General features: G+C 44.2%; 2 protein-coding genes and 1 long non-coding RNA gene across 3 annotated transcripts in view; 1 reads left to right on the plus strand and 2 right to left on the minus strand.

The window, feature by feature from the left end:
- Window positions 1-20,260, minus strand: part of DUS2 (dihydrouridine synthase 2) — a 92,937-nt gene that overhangs the window by 24,659 nt on the left and 48,018 nt on the right. The gene's annotated exons all lie outside the window — the stretch shown is intronic.
- LOC137097565 (uncharacterized) lies at window positions 14-386 on the plus strand. Its single transcript, XR_010910266.1, has 2 exons — window positions 14-149; window positions 231-386. It is a non-coding gene; the product is annotated as an uncharacterized lncRNA (long non-coding RNA).
- The window catches only part of LOC137097575 (actinia tenebrosa protease inhibitors-like), a 33,629-nt gene continuing 14,432 nt past the window's right edge, over window positions 1,064-20,260 (minus strand). The window contains exons 4-7 of the mRNA XM_067471159.1: window positions 18,645-18,821; window positions 17,480-17,656; window positions 5,416-5,592; window positions 1,064-1,288 (exon numbers count right to left, since the gene is read on the minus strand). Of these exons, the coding sequence (XP_067327260.1) occupies window positions 1,230-1,288; window positions 5,416-5,592; window positions 17,480-17,656; window positions 18,645-18,821 (590 nt within the window). The 3' untranslated portion in view covers window positions 1,064-1,229. The remainder of the gene's footprint in view (window positions 1,289-5,415; window positions 5,593-17,479; window positions 17,657-18,644; window positions 18,822-20,260) is intronic.

Consider the following 20,260-nt stretch of genomic DNA (forward strand, 5'->3'; position numbering starts at 1 on the left):
CCTATTTGGTGAAATATATTGGTAAAACATTTATTTTGATATATGTAACGTTTAAATGTTAATAGCCACAATTTGTTCCTTTTACCTAGATCCCATTGCAAAAAAACTTAAGTATCTCTTATGAGAACATATGTAAAAGACTGAACTTTGTAAGTATTTCTAAATGCATTCTATTTCATTATGTTCAACCTATACAATTGTAAAATGTATTTATGTATGTAAAATTACAGACCACCCGAAGAAGGCCTAAAGCAAAGGCCGAAACCGGTCGTGGGAGGCTGATTCATGAACATACAACGACATCACTAAAAGACTGTACAGAACTTATTTCATATTGCTTAATTTTGTGACTACTGTGAATTGAACAGTCTAAGTTTCACAATTTACCTATTTGTTGGACTTATTCATTATGTTATCTTTATAAGTGGATTATTGGTGTTTAACCTCACCACACACCAGAGTCAGACACGACTGGACTTCATGTCAGAGGAAAACCTTTAACCAGGAAAATTGGGTGGGGGAAAGAACTCTTTTCTGTTGGAGGTAGGTATGAATGTTTCAATTGGCCACCTTGATTGCCATTTCATAGCCTGACAGTTTTTAGGGAGAATCCTTTGTTGAGAGGTGATTAGCTGGCCCTGATTGTTTCTTGTCTGGAGTTCCCTTGTGTTTGAGTGTTGTCCTTTGTTTACAGTTATAATTTTAGAGTTTTTTAAATACTGGTAGCCAGATTTTGTTCAGACTAGAAATAGGAAGATTTCCCATTCTCTGCTCCTGGAATTACTGCCTAAAGAGGGCAAGAAAGAACCCCCTCTAAGGGCCCTTCCACACAACAAAATAAGATATGTGCAATGTGCTTAGGAATTTTTTATTGATTTTTTTAAAAAAAAACTATAGTCCGGCCCTTCATCGGTCTGAGGGACAGTAAACTGGCCCCCGGTTTAAAAAGTTTGAGGAACCCTGCTCTAAACACTAGAAATTGTGGTGAAGACTATTTTGTTCATCAGATATAGGGGGGGAAATGGTTTGGGTATAAGAATGATCAGGATGAAAAATCCATGAATGCTTTAGAACAGGTGGGTTTATTAGCAATCATATCTACTGTGTTTAGAATGAAAACCATGCAGGACATTGCGATTAAGACTAATACTCGTAGTAGTCGTAGTAACAATAGCATTCATATCCTGCATCATCTGTTCCAAAGGAGATTGGAAATCAGGATGGATGCACTATTCTTCCACAAATACAAAACTGAAGTCAGTATCATCATCTGGTTTCAGAGGGACACCTGAGGGAAGAATGGATAATTGTTCACAGTTACATCTGAAGGTGAGGCACAGAGTGAGAGCATTGCAGTAACTGGCTTAACGCAGTAATTACTAGTCTTGTGAGGGTTGAAATTTATTATTATTTAAAACTTTTATATCTCGATCTTCTCTACCTCCGTAGAGGGACTCAGACCGGCTCACAGCAAGGATTCAATGCTAGCAATACAGTCTAAAAACATCCTACAATAACAACAAGTTAAAATACTAGGGCTGGGCGGTTTCGTTTCGTTAATTCGTAATTCGTTAATAATTCGTTAATTTTTTCAATTACAAAACGATAACGAACCATTCTGGAGCAATTATTAAAAAAAACGAATTTTCAAAAACGTTTTGTAAATGCTTCGTATTTCGATATTGTATTCGTTTCGTTATTGTTTTGAGGTCGTTTCGTTATTATTTCCGCATGTCTGGGCCAGTTTTATGGTTTAATTAGTGAAAAAAAATTATAATATCACACCAACAGTCAACAACAGAGGGAGAGGGAAGCTTCAGAAGATTTTGGAGATTTTTTAGCGTATTTCGTGGTTGCGTCCGCCATTAACGAATCGATTCGTTATTGTTTCGGAAATCGATTCGTTAATGTTTTCCCATTTACGAAATTTCGTAAATATCGAACTTTTTAAAAGGAAAACAAAAAAACCCCCCAAAATACAAATCGATTTTAGAAACAAATTTTTCCGTTGTTACCCAGGCCTATAAAATACATATAGATTAAAATTACAAATAAGCCAAATCGCTAAGACAAAGTCCTGTCCAACTTATTCCGTATGTGTGGGCGATAACTTTGTTCTGTAGCCGGTCTCAACCATTACTCTGGGAATGCTTCCTTCCATAGCCTGGATTTCACCAGCCTCCTGAAGGACAGGAGGGAGGGAGCAGATCTGATCTCCATCGGGAGAGAGTTCCATAGCCGAGGGGCCACCACAGAAAAGGTCCTGTCTCTCATTCCCACCAGATGCGATTACAAAAGTGGCGGGACTAAGAGCAGAGCCCCACCAGAAGATCTTAACAGTCTTGATGGCTCATACGGGAAGAATACGTTTGGACAGCTAAACCAGGCTGGAACAGTATAGGGCAGGGGTCCTCAAACTTTTTAAACAGAGGGCCAGGTCACAGTCCCTCAAACTGTTGGAGGGCCGGATTATAATTTGAAAAAAAAAAGAATTAATTCCTATGTACACTTCACATATCTTATTTACATGTAAAAACAATATTATAATTAAAATGAAGAACAAATTTAACCAATATAAACTGATTAGTATTTCAATGGGAAGTGTGGGCCTGCTTTTGGCTGATGAGATAGGATTGTTGTTGTTGTTGTTGTGTGCTTTCAAGTCATTTCAGACTTAGGTTGACCCTGAGCGAGGGCCGAGTAAATGACCTCGGAGGGCCGTATCTGGCCCCTGGGCCTTAGTTTGAGGACCCCTGGTATAGGGTTTTGTAGGTTAAAACCAGGACTTTGAATTGTGCTCAGAAGCTAATTGGCAGCTGGTGGAGCTGGCGCAACAAAGGAGTTGTGCGCTCCCTATAACCCGCTCCTGTTGGTAATCTGATTGCTGAACGTTGGACTAATTGCAGCTTCCGGGCAGTCTTCAGAGGCAACCCCACATAGAGAGCGCTGCAGTACTCAATACGGGATGTAACTAGAGCGTGGACCACCGTGGCCAAGTCAGACTTCCCAAGATCTACTGGGGAGGCCCTGCTCTTGGTCCCACCAGCGTTGCAAACGTGTCTGGTGGGGACGAGGGATAGGGCCTTCTCGGTGGTGACCCCCCACCTGTGGAATTCACTCTCCAGCGAGATTAGAACGGCCTCCTTTCTTTTAGGAAAAAACTAAAGATGTGGTTTTGGAGCAAGGCCTTTGACTAGTGGGCACAGCAGCACTTTAGACCAGGGGTCCTCAAACTTTTTAAACAGAGGGCCAGGTCATAGTCCCCAAAATTGTTGGAGGGTCGGATTATAATTTGAAAAAAAAACATGATGGATTCCTATGCACACTGCACATATCTTATTTGTAGTGCAAAACCACTTTAAAACAATACAATAATTAAAATGAAGAACAATTTTAACAAATATAAATTTATTGGTATTTCAATGGGAAGTGTAGGTGATGAGATAGGATTGTTGTTGTCGTCGTTGTTGTGTGCTTTCAAGTAGTTTCAGACTTAGGTTGACCTTGAGCGAGGGCCGGGTAAATGACCTTGGAGGGCCGCATCCGGCCCCCGGTCCTTAGTTTGAGGACCCTTGCTTTAGACACTGAACCGGGACAACAGGTTTGTTATGACAATTGGAAACGGCTATGTGACTTTGTGATTATGTGATTTGTTCTATGTGATTATGTAATTTTAATCAATATTACTGTTTTAATTTTCTATGTACTAGACAGTGGTTCTCAACCTGGGGTCCCCAGATGTTTTTGGCCTACAACTCCCAGAAACCCCCGCCAATTTACCAGCTGTTAGGATTTCTGGGAGTTGAAGGCCAAAAACATCTGGGGACCCCGGTTGAGAACCACTGTACTAGGATTTTATATTGTTGTTACTGATATTGTTGGCATTGAATTGGTGCCTGCGTTAGCCGCCCTGAGTCCCCATTCTGGGGTGAGAAGGGCGGGGTAGAAATGGTGTAAATAAATAAATAAATAAATAAATAAATAAAAATAATAAGGTATGGGTACAGCTGGCATACAAGCTTTAATTGTGCAAGAGCTCTCCGGCCACCGCCGAGACCTGGGGTTCCAGGATCAACGATGAGTCCAGGATCACTCCCGAGCTGCGAACCTGCGTCTTCAGGGGGAGTGTAACCCCGTCAAGCACAGGCTGTAACCCTATGCCGTGTTCAGCCTTTTGACTGACCAGGAGGACCTCTGTCTTGTTTGGATTTAGTTTCAATTTGTTCACTCTCATCCAATATGTTACAGCAGCCAAGCACTGGTTCAGGACTTGAGCAGCCTCCTTAGTAGCAGGTGGGAAGGAGTGACAAAGTTGGACATCTTCTGCATACAGATGACACTGTACCCCGAAACTCCGGATGATCTCCCCCAAGGACTTCATGTATATGTTGAATAACATAGGGGACAGTGCTGAGCCCTGTGGGACCCCACAGTACAATGGCCGTGGGGCCGAGCAGGAGTCCCCTAACAACACCTTCTGGGAACGACCCTCGAGGAAGGACTGGAGCCACTGCAAAGCGCATTCCTGCGAGGCGTTTCAGAAGGATACTGTGGTCAACAGTAATGAAGGCCAATGAGGGGTCCAGCAAAACTAACAGTTCTGGCCCAGTTTACTTGTCCGAACGTATCTCTCACTATGATCCACCTAGGACCCTGAGATCATCTGAGGAGACCCTGCTCATTGACCCCCTATTGTCACAATCGCTTCTGGCGAGGACAAGGGACAGGGCCTTTTCTGTGGTGGCCCCCAGGCTATGCAACTCCCTCCCGAGTGAAATTAGATCTGTTCCTAGTGTCTTGACCTTCCGGAAACAAGTAAAATCCTGGCTATGGGATCAGGCCTTTGGGGAATAGGCTGACCTACTGACGTATTGACTTATTTAGAACTGATGGACTACCCTTGGATAATGATTTGAATCAGTGACTGCTGACTATTTGTTGTCCGTTTTTATATTGTTTATACGGTTTTATACTTGTTTATATTGTTATTATTGCATTGCTGTTAATTGTATATTTATGTTTTGATGTGGGCACCATGGGATGCCACTTTGTTAGCCGTCCTGAGTCCCTCTGTGGAGGTTAAGAAAGGACGGGATATAAAAGCCCTAAACAACAACAACAACAACAACAACAACAACAACAGGGACACACTCCCCCTGTCCAGCTCCTGGCGTAGAACATCAACTAAGGCGACCAAGGCTGTCTCAGTACCATGCCCCGGCCTAAAGCCAGACTGCGCCGGATCTAGATAATCAGTGTCTACCAAGAATTCCTGGAGTTGCGAGGCATCCTAGGACGCTGATTTCACCCTGTCAGATGAGTTCGTAAATATGCATAATATTATGCAACGTAGGCCATGATAGAGACCTTTAGCCATGAACAACAAAACCTGGGGATGGTTTATTTTTTTCTTACCTTCACACTTTGAAAGGCACTCATGCCGTCTGAAAAAATTATTTTCATTGCCTTTGCAGCCACCGTAACGGAATTCCTCACATTTTTTACTTTTCATGTTAAAGTAAAAACGAGGAAAGGATCCTCTACAAGGTCCAGATCTTTTTGGAAGTGTGCATCTGTACAAATAGGTCTGGTCTAGAAAGCAGAGAAAGGAAAGCCACAACTTGGACAAGTTCAACAGTAGATTATAGAATCATAGAACCATAGAGTTAGAAGAGACCTCATGGGCCATCCAGTCCAACCCCCTGCCAAGAAGCAGGAATATTAAATTCAAAGCACCCCGGCAGATGGCCATCCAGCCTCTGTTTAAAAGCTTCCAAAGAGGGAGCCTCCACCACACTCTGAGGCAGAGAGTTCCATTGCTGAACGGCTCTCACAGTCAGGAAGTTCTTCCTCATGTTCAGATGGAATCTCCTCTCTTGTAGTTTGAAGCCATTGTTCCGCATCCTACTCTACAGGGAAGCAGAAAACAAGCTTGCTCCCTCCTCCCTGTGACTTCCTCTCACATATTTATACATGGCTATCGTATCTCCTCTCAGCCTTCTCTTCTTCAGACTAAACATGCCCAGCTCCTTAAGCCTCTCTGTTGCAGTAGAATGTGCTGGTCAAGTTACAACTAGTAGCAGAAGAGGAAAGAGGGCTGCTCAGGTGCTGGAACAGGAGCAGCAAAGCATGCGAATTAGGGAGATATTCATGATACCTACAGATACTGACTTGTTTGAAGGCTTCTCAGATTCTGAAGGAGGAGGAGGGAGATGGGGGTAGAGGTATAAAGCGGATTACTCAGGAGCAAGAATCAGATGAAGAATGTGAAAGGAAACGTATCCGTGAAATACTTAATGCTCCAACTGAGAAAGATTTTATGGGGTTCACGGGAAGTGATGGGACTGGGAGTAATGACAAAGAGGAGGATGGGCTGGATTGGACCCATGTGCAGGATATCAGAGAAATATGTACACAACCAAAATTCAGTGATGCATTTGAAGGTTTCTCTGGGGATTGGCAATCTATATATGGGGTGATCTAAGTCTTGATAGAAGGTAGAAAAGTTGGAGGGATAGGCGGTGGCGATCAGCTGTGGAAGCTAAGGCAGCTGAGAGTGATGAAGACAGGGTGGAGAACAGTTCATCATCTGATAATGAGTTATAGGATAAAAGTAGGTATCCAACTATGGGGACTTTGCAGTAGGCAAAGTGTTGTATTCGTGCTTGGGACTTTGTTGCTGCCATTGCTCTTGTGGGCTTGGGTCCTGGAACTGCAGGTTGCCGTGTTACCGTGCTTCTACTGACTGGATTTTTGTAAGTGCTGACTTCTACTTCCCCTCTGCCTTCGGATTGTTTTTGGACGACAACATCGCGTTTTGGACTTATCTTCTTCTGGACATGCTTGGACCTGGGACTGCTTTTTGATGACGTTTTTGCTTGCTTCCACCTTGTTTCTTTGTGTTTATTGAACTCTGAGTTTTTGAAGCAGGTTGCTAATACTTTTTGTTATCATCATCATCATCATCATCATCATCATCATTTAATAACTTATTAATCGCCCTCCATCCGAGAATGCTCTAGGCGATTTACAGCTAAATTATAAAAGATAAAATACATACATACAAAAATTAAAAATTAACAGAGATCGAATGCTCTAGTAAAAAGCCAGGTCTTAAGTGCGAGAGTAAAAGGCCCTAAGTCACGCATGGCTCTCATGTAGGGCGGCAAGGAATTCCACAAGGCAGGGGCAGAAATAGAAAAAATCCCTGAGTCTGGTCCTTTCCAAGTGCACTTCTCTAGGAACCGGTATATGGAGTAAGTCACGTTGGGCTGGTCGTTGCGACCTCCGATGATGGGAGAAGGAGAGGCGGTCCCTAAGGTACTATGGACCCTGGCCGTAAAGAGTTTTAAAAGTCAGAACTAGCATCTTATACAGGCCACGGTACTCAGTTGGAAGCCAATGTAAATGTTGCAGCACTGGTGTTATATGGCATCTGGATTATCTGCTAAATTATGTTTTTGCATAGCAGTTTGCTACAGACTTTCAGTTATTGCTAGAAACACTGAGTTAGGTGTTTCTAAGCTATTTTGGTTGCCTAAATAAACTTTGTTTGGACCTTTTCTTTGTGTCTGGCTCTTTTAAGGCATCTGTTTCACGACACACTCCTCATAGGGCTTGTTCTCCACGCCCTTGATCATTTTAGTCGCCCTCCTCTGGACACATTCCAGCTTGTCAATATCTCTCTTCAATTGTGGTGCCCAGAATTGGACACAATATTCCAGGTGTGGTCTAACCAAGGTGGAATAGAACATGGGGCGCATGACTTCCCTAGATCTAGACACTATGCTCCTATTGATGCAGGCCAAAATCCTATTGGCTTTTTTCCCGCCACATGACATTGTTGACTCATGTTTAACTTGCTGTCCACGAGGACTCCAAGATCTTTTTCACACATACTGCTCTCGAGCCAGGCATCCCCCATTCTGTATCTTTGCATTTTGTTTTTCTTGCCTAAGTGGGGTACCTTGCATTTGTCCCTGTTGAACTTCATTTTGTTAGTTTTGGCCCATCTCTCTAACCTGTCAAGATCGGTTTGAATCCTTCTCCTGTCCTCTGGAGTATTGGCTATCCTTCCCAATTTGGTGTCGTCTTCAAACTTGATGATCATGCCTTCTAGCCCTTCATCTAAGTCATTAATAAAGATGTTGAACAGGACCGGGCCCAGGGCAGAACCCTAAGGCACTCCACTCGTCACTTCTTTCCAGGAGGAAGAGGAAGCATTGGTGAGCACCCTCTGGGTTCGTCCATTTAGCCAATTACTGAACCACCTCACCGTAGTTTTGCCTAGCCCACATTGGACTAATCTTGACAGATTAGAGAGATGGGCCAAAACTAACAAAATGAAGTTCAATAGTGATTCTGGGAATAATAATACCTTTATTTTTGTACCCCGCCTCCATCTCCCCGAAGGGACTCGGGGCAGCTTATGTACAACACACTGTGCCTAATACAACACATAAAATAAATACACAATACAATAAAAGGTAAAACCAATAGCATACAAAACAATAATTCAAGCTCAAAACAGTACCCAATAACCAGGGGCGGCTCAACCATTACGCAAAGTAAGCATTCGCAGTATAGTTGATTTTGCCAGGGGCGCTCTTGGGGGAAAATAGACCTTGACATATGCAAGTTGTAGTTACTGGGATGTATAGTTCACCTAAAATCAAAGAGCATTCTGAACACAAATGATAGAATTGAAATATGGCACACAGAAATATGGCACACAGAACTCACACGATGAACAGAAAATATATATCAATGATTGGTTGGAGGGGGGAGGGGGGTGCCAAAATACTGTTTGTTTACCATTGAAAATTACCTAGGGCCGCCTCTGCCAATAACCTATGTGAGAACTGTCGTAAAACATGGCCAACTGTATAATATGGGGAATGTGGATTTGGATTCACAGGTCAGAGCTGAATGACAACCCATTTTTGCCATTAACCTAGCACGATATTCCATTTTCCCTTTTCTATTCCATTCTCAGTTATTTTGCAAGGGAGACAAATGTCAAATAGAAGAATTCAAAGCTAACAAAAATGCTCTTACCATTATTGGCATACAATGGTCCAAACCAGAGGACCAGAAATCCCACAGGAAGGAGGGTGGAGAGGACAATACGATTATACAACATGTTGGCTGTTTGATGTGAATGCCCAATGTTGAATAAAGCTACTTTTTAAAGGCTTGCACAGGGAAATGTAGGTAGAACAATTAGTCAACAAGTAAAGACTTTGTGGAGTTGATCTGTTTACTTCCGAGTAACTCCCTGTTCTGCAATAAGTATCATTCCATTCAAACTTGGGTTAAATTGGAGCCATAAAGCCAATGAGCATCATCTGGACACAACCAGGAAGAGATTAATTCCCGTGATATGACATTGATACAAGCATTATATTTTGTCATGCATATAGGCACAATCATCTTGAAAGACGATCCTGTCAAGGTGATGCATGCCATATGCCAGCAAATAGGGAAAACACAAGAAATTGGCACACAGAGCCCCCATGACCCATTCTACATCCTGCTGCAGTTTAGAGGATGATGGACCACGGGTGATGGGACTTGAAGTAACTCTACTCACTTCCCAAGACTGTTGCGACCCTGATCCAATGACTGATCAAGACCAAACTTGGAACACACAGCCCCCATGACTCACTCTATATCCTGGTGCAGTTTGGAGGGGGATGGACCACGGATGATGGGATTTGAAGTACCTTCACTCACTTCCTGAGACCCCTGTGACCGTCATCCAATGACTGATCAGGACCAAACTTAGCACACAGAGCCCCCATGACCCACTCTACACCCTGGCGCTGTTTGGAGGAAGATGGACCACAGATTATGGGACTTGAAGTACCTCCACACACTTCCCGAGACTGCTACAACCCTCATCCAATGACTGATCAAGATCAAACTTGGCACACAGAGCCCCCATGGCCCACTCTACATCCGGGTGCTTTCTGGAGGAGGACTTCCTGAGACCTTTGTGAGCCACATAAATAACTGATAAAGACCAACCTTGGCACACAGTGCCTTTTTCAAAAAACCCGGGCACCGCCGGGTCCCCAAGCTAGTCTATATCTATATCTATATCTATGTCTATGTATATAATAAAAGTGAATGTTTGTATGTTTGTATGTGGGTATGTGGCAGCATTCTGATTGGCTGATACTTCCGCAGGCCGGTACGACCCCCTACGAATGACAGAGCAGGACCAAACTTTGCACACATCACCCCCATGACCCCCTTTATGCTCTGGTGCGGTTTGGGGGAGGACGGACAACAGATGATGGGATTTGTAGTACTTTCAAATGGTTTCGTTCCCACAGACCAGCGTGGCCCCCAACAAAGACCTATAAAGACCAAACTTGGTAAACAGAGACCCCATGACCCACTCTACATCCTGGTGTAGTTTGGGAGAGGATGGATCATCGATGATGGGACTTACAGTACCTTCACTCAATTCCAGAGAACACTGTGACCCTCTTCAATAACCAATAAGAACCAAACTTGACACACAGAGCCCACTATGGCTCACTCCACATTCTGCTGCAGTTGGGAGGAGGTTGGACCATGAATGATGGGAATTGCAGTACTTTCAGTCACTTCCGGAGACCACTGCAACCCACACCAATGACTGATCAAGAGCAAACTTGGCACACAGAGCCCTCATGACCCAATCTACATCTGGGTGGGGTTTGTGGGCCAATGGAACATGGATGATGGGACTTACAGTAGCTTCACTCACCTCCTAAGACCATTGCGACCCACACCTATGGCTGATCAAGACCTAATTTGGCACCCTGAGCCAGCATGACCCATTCTACATTTTGGCATCGTTTGGAGGATAGACCATAGAGCTATACTTCACCTGCACCCACTGAACGCAGCCAACATCGGATCTAGAGTACAGACAAACAATGCCTTTCTCAAATCACCCGGGCAGCGGCTGGTCCCCAAGCTAGTCTATATATATGTATGTATGTAAGCAGAGGACGTGTATGTGGCAGCTTTCTGATTGGTTGCCACTGTGGTATTATTTGCATATAGTCTCTGATTGGCCAGGCTCAACATTCCAACATTCTGAGGTGACAGAGAGAGGAGAGATAAAGGCCTGAGGCTGTGGCAGCCATCTGATTGGTTGCCACTGCAGTACAATTTGCATATGATCTCTGATTGGCCAGCCTCAACATTCTGAGGTGGAAGAGAGAGGAGAGGTAAGGGTCTGAGGGACGGACCTGGACCACACTTGGCACACATAACCCCCATGACCCCCTTTATGTCCTGGTGAGGTTTGGGGCGATGACGGACAAAGGATGATGGGATTTGTAGTACTTTCCAACCTTTTGGTTCCCACAGACCACTGTGGTCCCCAACAAAGTCAGATAAAGACCAAACTTGGCACACAGAGCCCCCATGACCCACTCTACATTCTACTGCAGTTTGGAGGAGGGCAGATCATGGATGATTGGACTTTAAGTACCTACACTCACTTCCCGAAATACTTTCGACACTCATTCAATGACTGATGAAGACCAAACTTGGCACACATAACCCCCATGGCCCCTTTTACATCCTGGTGAAGTTTGAAGGAGGATGGACAATGGATGATGGGAGTTTTAGTACTTTCAAACCCTTTGGTTCCCACAGACCACTGGAGCCTCCAACAAAGACCGGTAAAGAACAAACTTGGCACACAGAACCCCTATGACCCACTCTACATCCTACTGCAGTTTGGAGGAGGGCGGACCATGAATGATGGGACTTCAAATATCTCAACTCACTTCCTGACACCACTACAACCTTCATCCAATGACTGATCAAGACCAAACTTGGCACACAAAGCCCCATGACCAACTCTACACCCTGGGTCAGTTTGGAAGAGGATGGACCACAGATGATGGGATTTGCAATACCTTCACTCCCTTCCCGAAACTGGTGTGACCCTCATGCAATGACTGATCAAGACCAAACTTGGCACACAGAGACCCCATGACCCATTCTACATCCTGGTGCAGTTTGGAGGAGGATGGACCACGGATGATGGGACTTGCAGTTCCTTCACTCACTTCCTGAGACCACAGCAACATTCATCCAATTACCAATAACGACCAAACTTGGCACATAGAGCCCTCATGTCCCTCTACATTCTGATGCTGTTTGGAGGAGGACGGGCCATGGATGATGGAACTTGCAGTTCCTTCACTCACTTCCTGAGACCACAGCAACATTCATCCAATTACCAATAACGACCAAACTTGGCACATAGAGCCCCCATGACCTACTCTACATCCTACTGCAGTTTGGAGGAGGATGGATCATGGATGATGGGACTTGAAGTACCACCACTCACTTTCTGAGACCGCTGTGACTTGGCACACAGAGCCCCCATTGAGTCCAGGACTCTTCCTTTGTCCCCTGACATGGGGAGATGTCTGGGACAACTCCCATTGTGTTCTCCAGACGGGCTTGGTATCTGCATAACCCTGTCAGATCAGCTTTTGGGCATCTCTTTGTTTTTCACATTCCAATGCCACCCACCCAGGAGCTGGCACAACCTCTGGAGTCTCCCCACTCCCTCAGACCACCTTCGCCAGTCCACTGGAATCCTCAGGGCTTCCCTGCCCAGCCAGGAGGAGATCCCCAATCAGGGTACACACCAGCTTGGCTCCACTGGCCATTTAGGAGTAAGAAAGAGAGTTTTTATACTGAACAATGGTGGTGAATGGAAACTTATATGTATAAAAAAGTCTGCTTATTATTATCCTTTCACACTTGTACTCTTCAAGCATCCATACTGTAGAAGTATCCCTTTAGCGCAAATTGAAGTCTATGTTGTTTGCTTTCAGCCTGGTGAGATTCTCAGTTCCTGATTCCTGATTCATTATCCATGGTTAGCGAAACTTGCCAGGTGTCCCTAGGCATCCACAGGACTTAGAAAAACTCTACATTTTCAGCATCAATGTGAATAAACTGAATATGTGTTGATCAGTGTTTTTAATAATGGCTGTTGTGTAAGTATATATCTGACTCTGTGTGTGTGGATAGACATGTGTGCGCTCAAGATGACTAAGGATAAAGGATGGCTGAGTATATGGAAACAGTGAGTGGATTGAGACAGGATTAAAATGGAGAGGAAAAGAAAACTGGGACAAATTGATTTGCGACGGGTCTTTTTAATTGAGAGGAGCAAACTAATCAGTCTTACTTCCGATGAAATGAGCATACAACTCCTCTGCTGCACCAGCTCCACTGGCTGCCGATCTGCTACCGGGCTCAATTCAAAGTGCTGGCGTTGGCCTTTAAAGCCCTATACGGTTCTGGCCCAACTTACCTATCCGAACGTATCTCGGCCTATCAGCCCGCCAGGACCCTAAGATCTTCTGGGGAGGCCCTGCTCTCTATCCCGCCTGCTTCACAGGTGCGGCTGGCGGGTACGAGAGACAGGGCCTTTTCTGTGGTGGCCCCGCGGCTATGGAACGCCCTGCCCTTGGAGGTAAGATCAGCCCCTTCATTGATGATATTCCGAAGAAGATTGAAGACCTGGATGTTTAGGCAGGCATTTGGTTAACCCAATGCAACGAATGGTAACTGACTAAAGGACTGGCAATATGGATGATGAACTGGATCACGTTTTTAGTTAAGAGTCGAACTGGATTGGTATTGATGTATGAATTGTGTTTTTATGTTTTTTATGTTTTTTATGCTTTTAACTTTTTTACTGTTGATTGTTATATTATGTTGTAAACCGCGTTGAGTCGCCGGCTAGGCTGAGAAACGGCGGTATATAAATATAGCAAATAAATAAATAAATAAATATTTGGGGGAAATGGAAGGAAAAAGGAAGAGGGGCCGACCAAGGGTAAGATGGATGGATGGCATCCCTGAAGTGGCCTGCATCAATAGGACCATAGTGTCTAGATCCAGGGAAGTAATGCTCAAAGAGCATTCTGAACTCCACCAATGATGGAATTGAACCAGTCTTGGTACACAGAACCCCCATGAACAACAGAAAATACTGGGTTTAGTGGGCATTGACCTTGAGTTTTGGAGTTGTAGTTCACCTGTGGCGCTGCGGGGGCTTGTTCTCCTGGCACAGCTGGGAGTGGAGTGGGAAATGCCAGAAATACAGTTTAATGGTGTAACATTAGAAAATGTTGGTCCTTTCCGCAACCTTGGCAGTCACCTCTCCACAAAAGTCAACGCTGACACTGAAATTCAACACTGCCTGAGCTTTGTGAGTGAAGCATTTCTCCAAATGAAGCAGAGAGTGTTTGAGGACCGGGACATCCATAGAGAGAACAAGGTGCTTGTTTATAAAGCTATTGTCCTCCCAACCCTGCCATATGCCTGCGAGATGTGGATTGCCTACAGACGTCACGTGCAACTCCTGGAACGATTCCACCAGCGCTGCCTCCGAAAAATCCTGCAAATCTCTTGGGAAGACAGGTGGACAAATGTCAGCGTGCTGGAAGAAGCAAAGACCACCAGCATTGAAGCGATGGTCCTCCGCCATCAACTCCGCTGGACCGGCCATGTTATCCAGATGCCCAACCACCGTTTCCAAAAGCAGTTGCTCTATTCCGAACTCAAGAATGGAAAACGGAATGCTGGAGGACAGGAAAAGAGACTGAAAGATGGGCTCAAAGCCAACCTTAAAAACTCTGGCATAGACACCGAGAACTGGGAAGCCCTGGCCCTTGAGCGCTCCAGTTGGAGGTTAGCTGTGACCAGCAGTGCTGTAGAATTTGAAAAGGCACGAATGGAGGGCGAAAGAGAGGAATGTGACAAGAGGAAGGCGTTTCAAGCCATCCCCGACCGGGACCGCTTTCCATCTGGAAACCAATGCCCTCACTGCGGGAGAAGATGCAGAGCAAGAATAGGGCTCCACAGACACCAGGACACCGATTTTGGAGGACCATCATCCTTGGACAACGAGGGATCGCCTAAGTAAGGATAATGTATTTCTCTAAACACTAGGAATTGTGGTGAAGATTCTTTTGTTCATCAGATATGGGGGGGGGGGGGAGAAAACGGTTTGGGTATAAGAATGATCAGGATGAAAAATCCATGAATGCTTTAGAACTGGTGGGTTTATTAGCAATCATATCTACTGTGTTTAGAATGAAAATCATGCAGGACATTGCGATTAAGACTAATACTCGTAGTATTTGTAGTAACAATAGCATTCATATCCTGCATTATCTCTTCCAAAGGAGACTGAATATCAGGATGGATGCACTATTCTTCCACAAATTGAAAATTGAAGTCAGTATCATCATCTGGTTTCAGAGGGAGACCTGAGGGAAAAATGGATAATTGTTCACAGTTACATCGGAAGGTGAGGTATAGAGTGAGAGTATTGCAGTAACTGGCTGAAAGCAGTAATTTCTAGTCATGTGGGGGTTGAAATTTATTATTACTGTATATACTCAAGTATAAGCCTAGTTTTTCAGCCCCTTTTTTAGGCTGAAAAAGCTCCCCTCGGCTTATACTCGAGTCAAGGTTATTTATTCTTTTACTCTGTTATTAGTATTATTTTATTACATTTATTATTTTTACTCTATTATTATTATATTTAGATTATTTTTCTCTATTATTATTCCATTTATTATTTTACTCTATTATTACTGTTTTTATTGCATTTTCATTAACAGTTCTGGCCCAGTTTTCTTGTCCAAACGTATCTCCCGCTACGATCCACCTAAGGCCCTAAGATAATCTTAGGAGACCCTGCTCATTGTCCCCCATTGTTACAATCGCGTCTGGCGGGGACAAAGGACAGAGCTTTTTCTGTGGTGGCCCCCCGGCTATGGAACTTCCTCCCGAGTGAAATTAGATCTGCTCCCAGCCTCTTGACCTTCCGGAAACAAGTAAAATCCTGGCTATGGGATCAGGCCTTTGGAGAATAGGCTGACCTACTGACGGGTTGACTTATTTAGAGCTGATGGACTGCCCTTGGATAATGATTTAAATTGGTGACCGCTGACTATTTGTTGTCTGTTTTTATATTGTTTTTATATTGTTTATACGGTTTTATACTGTTTTATATTGTTGTTATTACATTGCTATTATTAATCTCTATGCAGATGACACACAACTCTACTACTCTTTTCCACCGAATTTCAAGGAAGCCCCTCGAGTGCTAGATGAGTGCCTGACTGCTGTGGCTGTCTGGACGAGGACGAACAAGCTGAAGATTAATCCCGACAAGACAGAGGTCCTCCTGGTCGATCGTAAACCAGACCGGGGTATAGGGTGGCAACCTGTGCTGGATGGGCTTGCACTCCCCCTGAAGTCACAGGTCCCCAGTTTGGGAGTCCTCCTGGATTCTTCACTTATGTTTGAGGCTCAGGCATCGGTGGTGGCCGGGAGGGCCTTTGCACAACTAAGACTCGTGCACCAACTGCGACCGTACCTCGGGAAGGCGGATATGGCCAAAGTGGTCCACGCCTTGGATTACTGCAATGCACTCTATGTGGGGCTGCCCTTGAAAACGGCCCGGAAATTCCAGATGATCCAACGGGCGGCAGCCAAGTTGTTAACTGGGGCTCCTTACAGGGAGCGGTCATCCCTCCTATTCAAGGAGCTCCACTGGCTGCCATTCATTTACTGGACCCAATTCAAGGTGCAGGTTCTTACCTACAAAGCCCTGAATGGTTTGGGACCTGCCTACCTGCGTGACCGCATCTCCATATATGAACCCACACAATCCCTTCGATCATCCGGAGGCGCGATTGGTGGGGACGAGAGAGAGGGCTTTTTCGGTGGTGGCCCCTCGATTCTGGAACTCACTCCCTAAAGACATCAGTCAGGCCCCAATTCTGGCAGTCTTCAGGAGGAGCTTGAAGACGTGGCTGTTCCAGTGTGCCTTCCCGGAATAATGATCCCATAACTCTTTGTCCTCTACGTTTTTATTTTAATTATTTGTATTGTTGTTTTATTGCTTGTATTGTTGTATTTGGGCTTGGCCTCATGTAAGCCGCATCGAGTCCCTTGGGGAGATGGTAGCGGGGTACAAAAGAAGTGTTATTATTATTATATTATTATTAATTGTATATTTATGTTTTGATTTGGGCTCCATGGGGTGCCACTTTGTTAGCCATCCTGAGCCCCTCTGTAGAGGTTGAGAAAGGACGGAATATAAAAGCCCTAAATAATAATAATAATAATAATAATAATAATAATAATAATAGGGACACACTCCCCCCGTCCAGCTCCCGGCTTAGATAACCACCTAAGGCGACCAAGGCTGTCTCAGTACCATGTCTCGGCCTAAAGCCAGACTGCGCCGGACCTAGATAATCAGTGTCTACCAAAAATTCCTGGAGTTGCGAGGCATCCTAGGACACTGATCTCACCCTGTCAGATGAGTTCGTAAATATGCATAATATTATGCAACGTAGGCCAGGATAGAGACCTTTAGCCATGAACAACAAAACCTGGGGATGATTTATTTTTGTCTTACCTTCACACTTTTCAAAGCATTCCTGCTGTGTTAAAAAGTTATTTTCATTGCCTCTGCAGCCACCATAAGGGAATTCCTCACATTTCTTACTTTTGAGGTTAAAGTAAAAACGAGAAAAGGCTGCTCTACAAGGTCCAGTTATTTTTGGAAGTGTGCATCTGTACGAATAGGATTGGTCTAGAAAGCAGAGAAAGGAAAGCCACAACTTATACAAGTTCAACAGTCGATTACAGCACTAGAAAACTGCAGCTCACGAGAAGAGGAAAGGGGAAAGGAATATGATGGCACCTTCACGTCTAAATAATTAATTTCCATGTCAATTACCATGCACAACAGCCTTCTTCAAAGAGTGGAAGAGTATGGGATTTATTTATTTCGTATCAAAAGCATTGCATAAATTAGTATAAAACTGATAAAAATAGAAGGAGTGTAGGTGGCTAAATATCTTTTGACCAAAAACAGGCAACAGCAATGGCATTGTCTGTAGCCTCCAACAATTCTTCCTCGGTATATGAGGCAGGGCATAGTGGACAAGCATACAGATGTGGAGTATGTTGTGGCTGAGATGCTCCCTGATGATGAGGATGATGGGATTCAGATTCCTGGCTCTTTTTCTGTGCCTCGGATCTCTGGGCCTGCTTCTAGGTCTTTTTCTGAGGCTCCCACAGACAGTGGAGAGACAACAACACAGCGGTTCTCAGAAGAAAAGAATTTTAACGAAGGATTATTATTATATTATATTATTATTAATTGTATATTTATGTTTTGATGTGGGCTCCATGGGGTGCCACTTTGTTAGCCATCCTGAGTCCCTCTGTGGAGGTTGAGAAAGGACGGAATATAAAAGCCCTAAATAATAATAATAATAATAATAATAATAATAATAATAATAGGGACACACTCCCCCCGTCCAGCTCCCGGCTTAGATAACCACCTAAGGCGACCAAGGCTGTCTCAGTACCATGTCTCGGCCTAAAGCCAGACTGCGCCGGATCTAGATAATCAGTGTCTACCAAAAATTCCTGGAGTTGCGAGGCATCCTAGGACACTGATCTCACCCTGTCAGATGAGTTCGTAAATATGCATAATATTATGCAACGTAAGCCAGGATAGAGACCTTTAGCCATGAACAACAAAACCTGGGGATGATTTATTTTTGTCTTACCTTCACACTTTTCAAAGCATTCCTGCTGTGTTAAAAAGTTATTTTTATTGCCTCTGCAGCCACCATAAAGGAATTCCTCACATTTCTTAGTTTTGAAGTTAAAGTAAAAACGAGGCAAGGATCCTCTGCAACGTCCTTTTTTTTTCGGAAGTGTGCATCTGTACAAATAGGACTGGTCTAGAAAGCAGAGAAAGGAAAGCCACAACTTGGACAAGTTCAACAGTAGATTACAGCAGTAGAAAACTGCATCTCACGAGAAGAGGAAAGGGGAAAGGAATATGACGGCACCTTCACGTCTAAATAATTAATTTCCATGTAAATTACCATGCACAACAGCCTTCTTCAGAGAGTGGAAAAGTATGGGATTTATTTATTTCGTATCAAAAGCATTGCATAAGTTAGTATAAAACTGATAAAAATAGAAGGAGTGTAGGTGGCTAAATATCTTTTGACCAAAAACGGGCGACAGCAACAGCATTGTCTGTAGCCTCCAACAATTCTTCCTTGGTACATGAGGCAGGGCATAGTGGACAAGCATACAGATGTGGAGTATGTTGTGGCTGAGATGTTCCCTGATTATGAGGATGATAGGATTCAGATTCCTTGCTCTTTTTCTGTGCCTCAGATCTCTGGGCCTGCTTCTAGGTCTTTTCCTGAGGCTCCCACAGACAGTGGAGAGTCAACAACACAGCGGTTCTCAGAAGAAAAGAATTTTAACGAAGGAGATAGCGAACAGGTGGGGAGGCTTTTGCCTCCTTCCCACGCTGATACTGAAAGTGCAGAAAGCCTTGATAGTGACCTGACTCGGCAGGCCCATCTTGATTTGAGGGTCAGGCGGAGTTCTCGCCTGGCTAGCAGACGGGAAGCCAGCTCGGGCCAAGGTCATCGCAATGCTTTCATGTTGGTGAGAGCATAATGTTTTCATGTTAGAAAGGTATTTAGGCTTCTTGCAAATAAGGGAAAGTGTCAGTTCAATGTAGCTTATGAGCCTGAAAGCTTCATGGAATAACCTTAGCCTGGAAAGCAGCATGTTTGGGATTTATTGCATTGTGATACTGGGGCAATTGTTTTATTGCTTGTACCTTGGACTCTGTTTTGAACTTTGCCTATAAGGTTCTATCTCTTGTTTTTACCTGAAGATCTTTGGAACTATATTCTGCATTTAACCTAAATGTTTGGAACTTTGCAATGCTTATTCTTTATTTTGACTTGGATTTTTTCCTCAATAAACTATAAAACTACAGCTCTTGTGTGGTGGTGTTTGGAAGCAAGGTGAAGCTTACTCTGAGTTGCATCAGAGTTGTCTGTTCTGCTCCACAGTCACACAAGGTATGGGATTCTTTTAGGTAGTGCCATTTGGCCAGGTTGTCTTTTGATCTGCCCACTCTGCTTCTGAGTCTGTTCAGGGATTTCCAAGTTGCCCATTCTTGGTTTGCCCCTGGAGGAAGACCCTCGCTTGTGGGGGGCCATCCAGTTGGGATTTCCTGGTTTAGCTGCCCAGAGGGGTACTCTTGCTGTTGCTGGGGGGTGCCAAGAGAAGTGGTAGTTCTCATAAAGCTTTTCCTTGATTTGAGTCTACTGGGAGGAGGCTGATAGCTATGCAGTGGGTGGCTTTC

The sequence above is a fragment of the Anolis sagrei genome, chromosome 8 (genome assembly GCF_037176765.1).
Source record: "Anolis sagrei isolate rAnoSag1 chromosome 8, rAnoSag1.mat, whole genome shotgun sequence".
NCBI classification, from domain to species: domain Eukaryota; kingdom Metazoa; phylum Chordata; class Lepidosauria; order Squamata; family Dactyloidae; genus Anolis; species Anolis sagrei.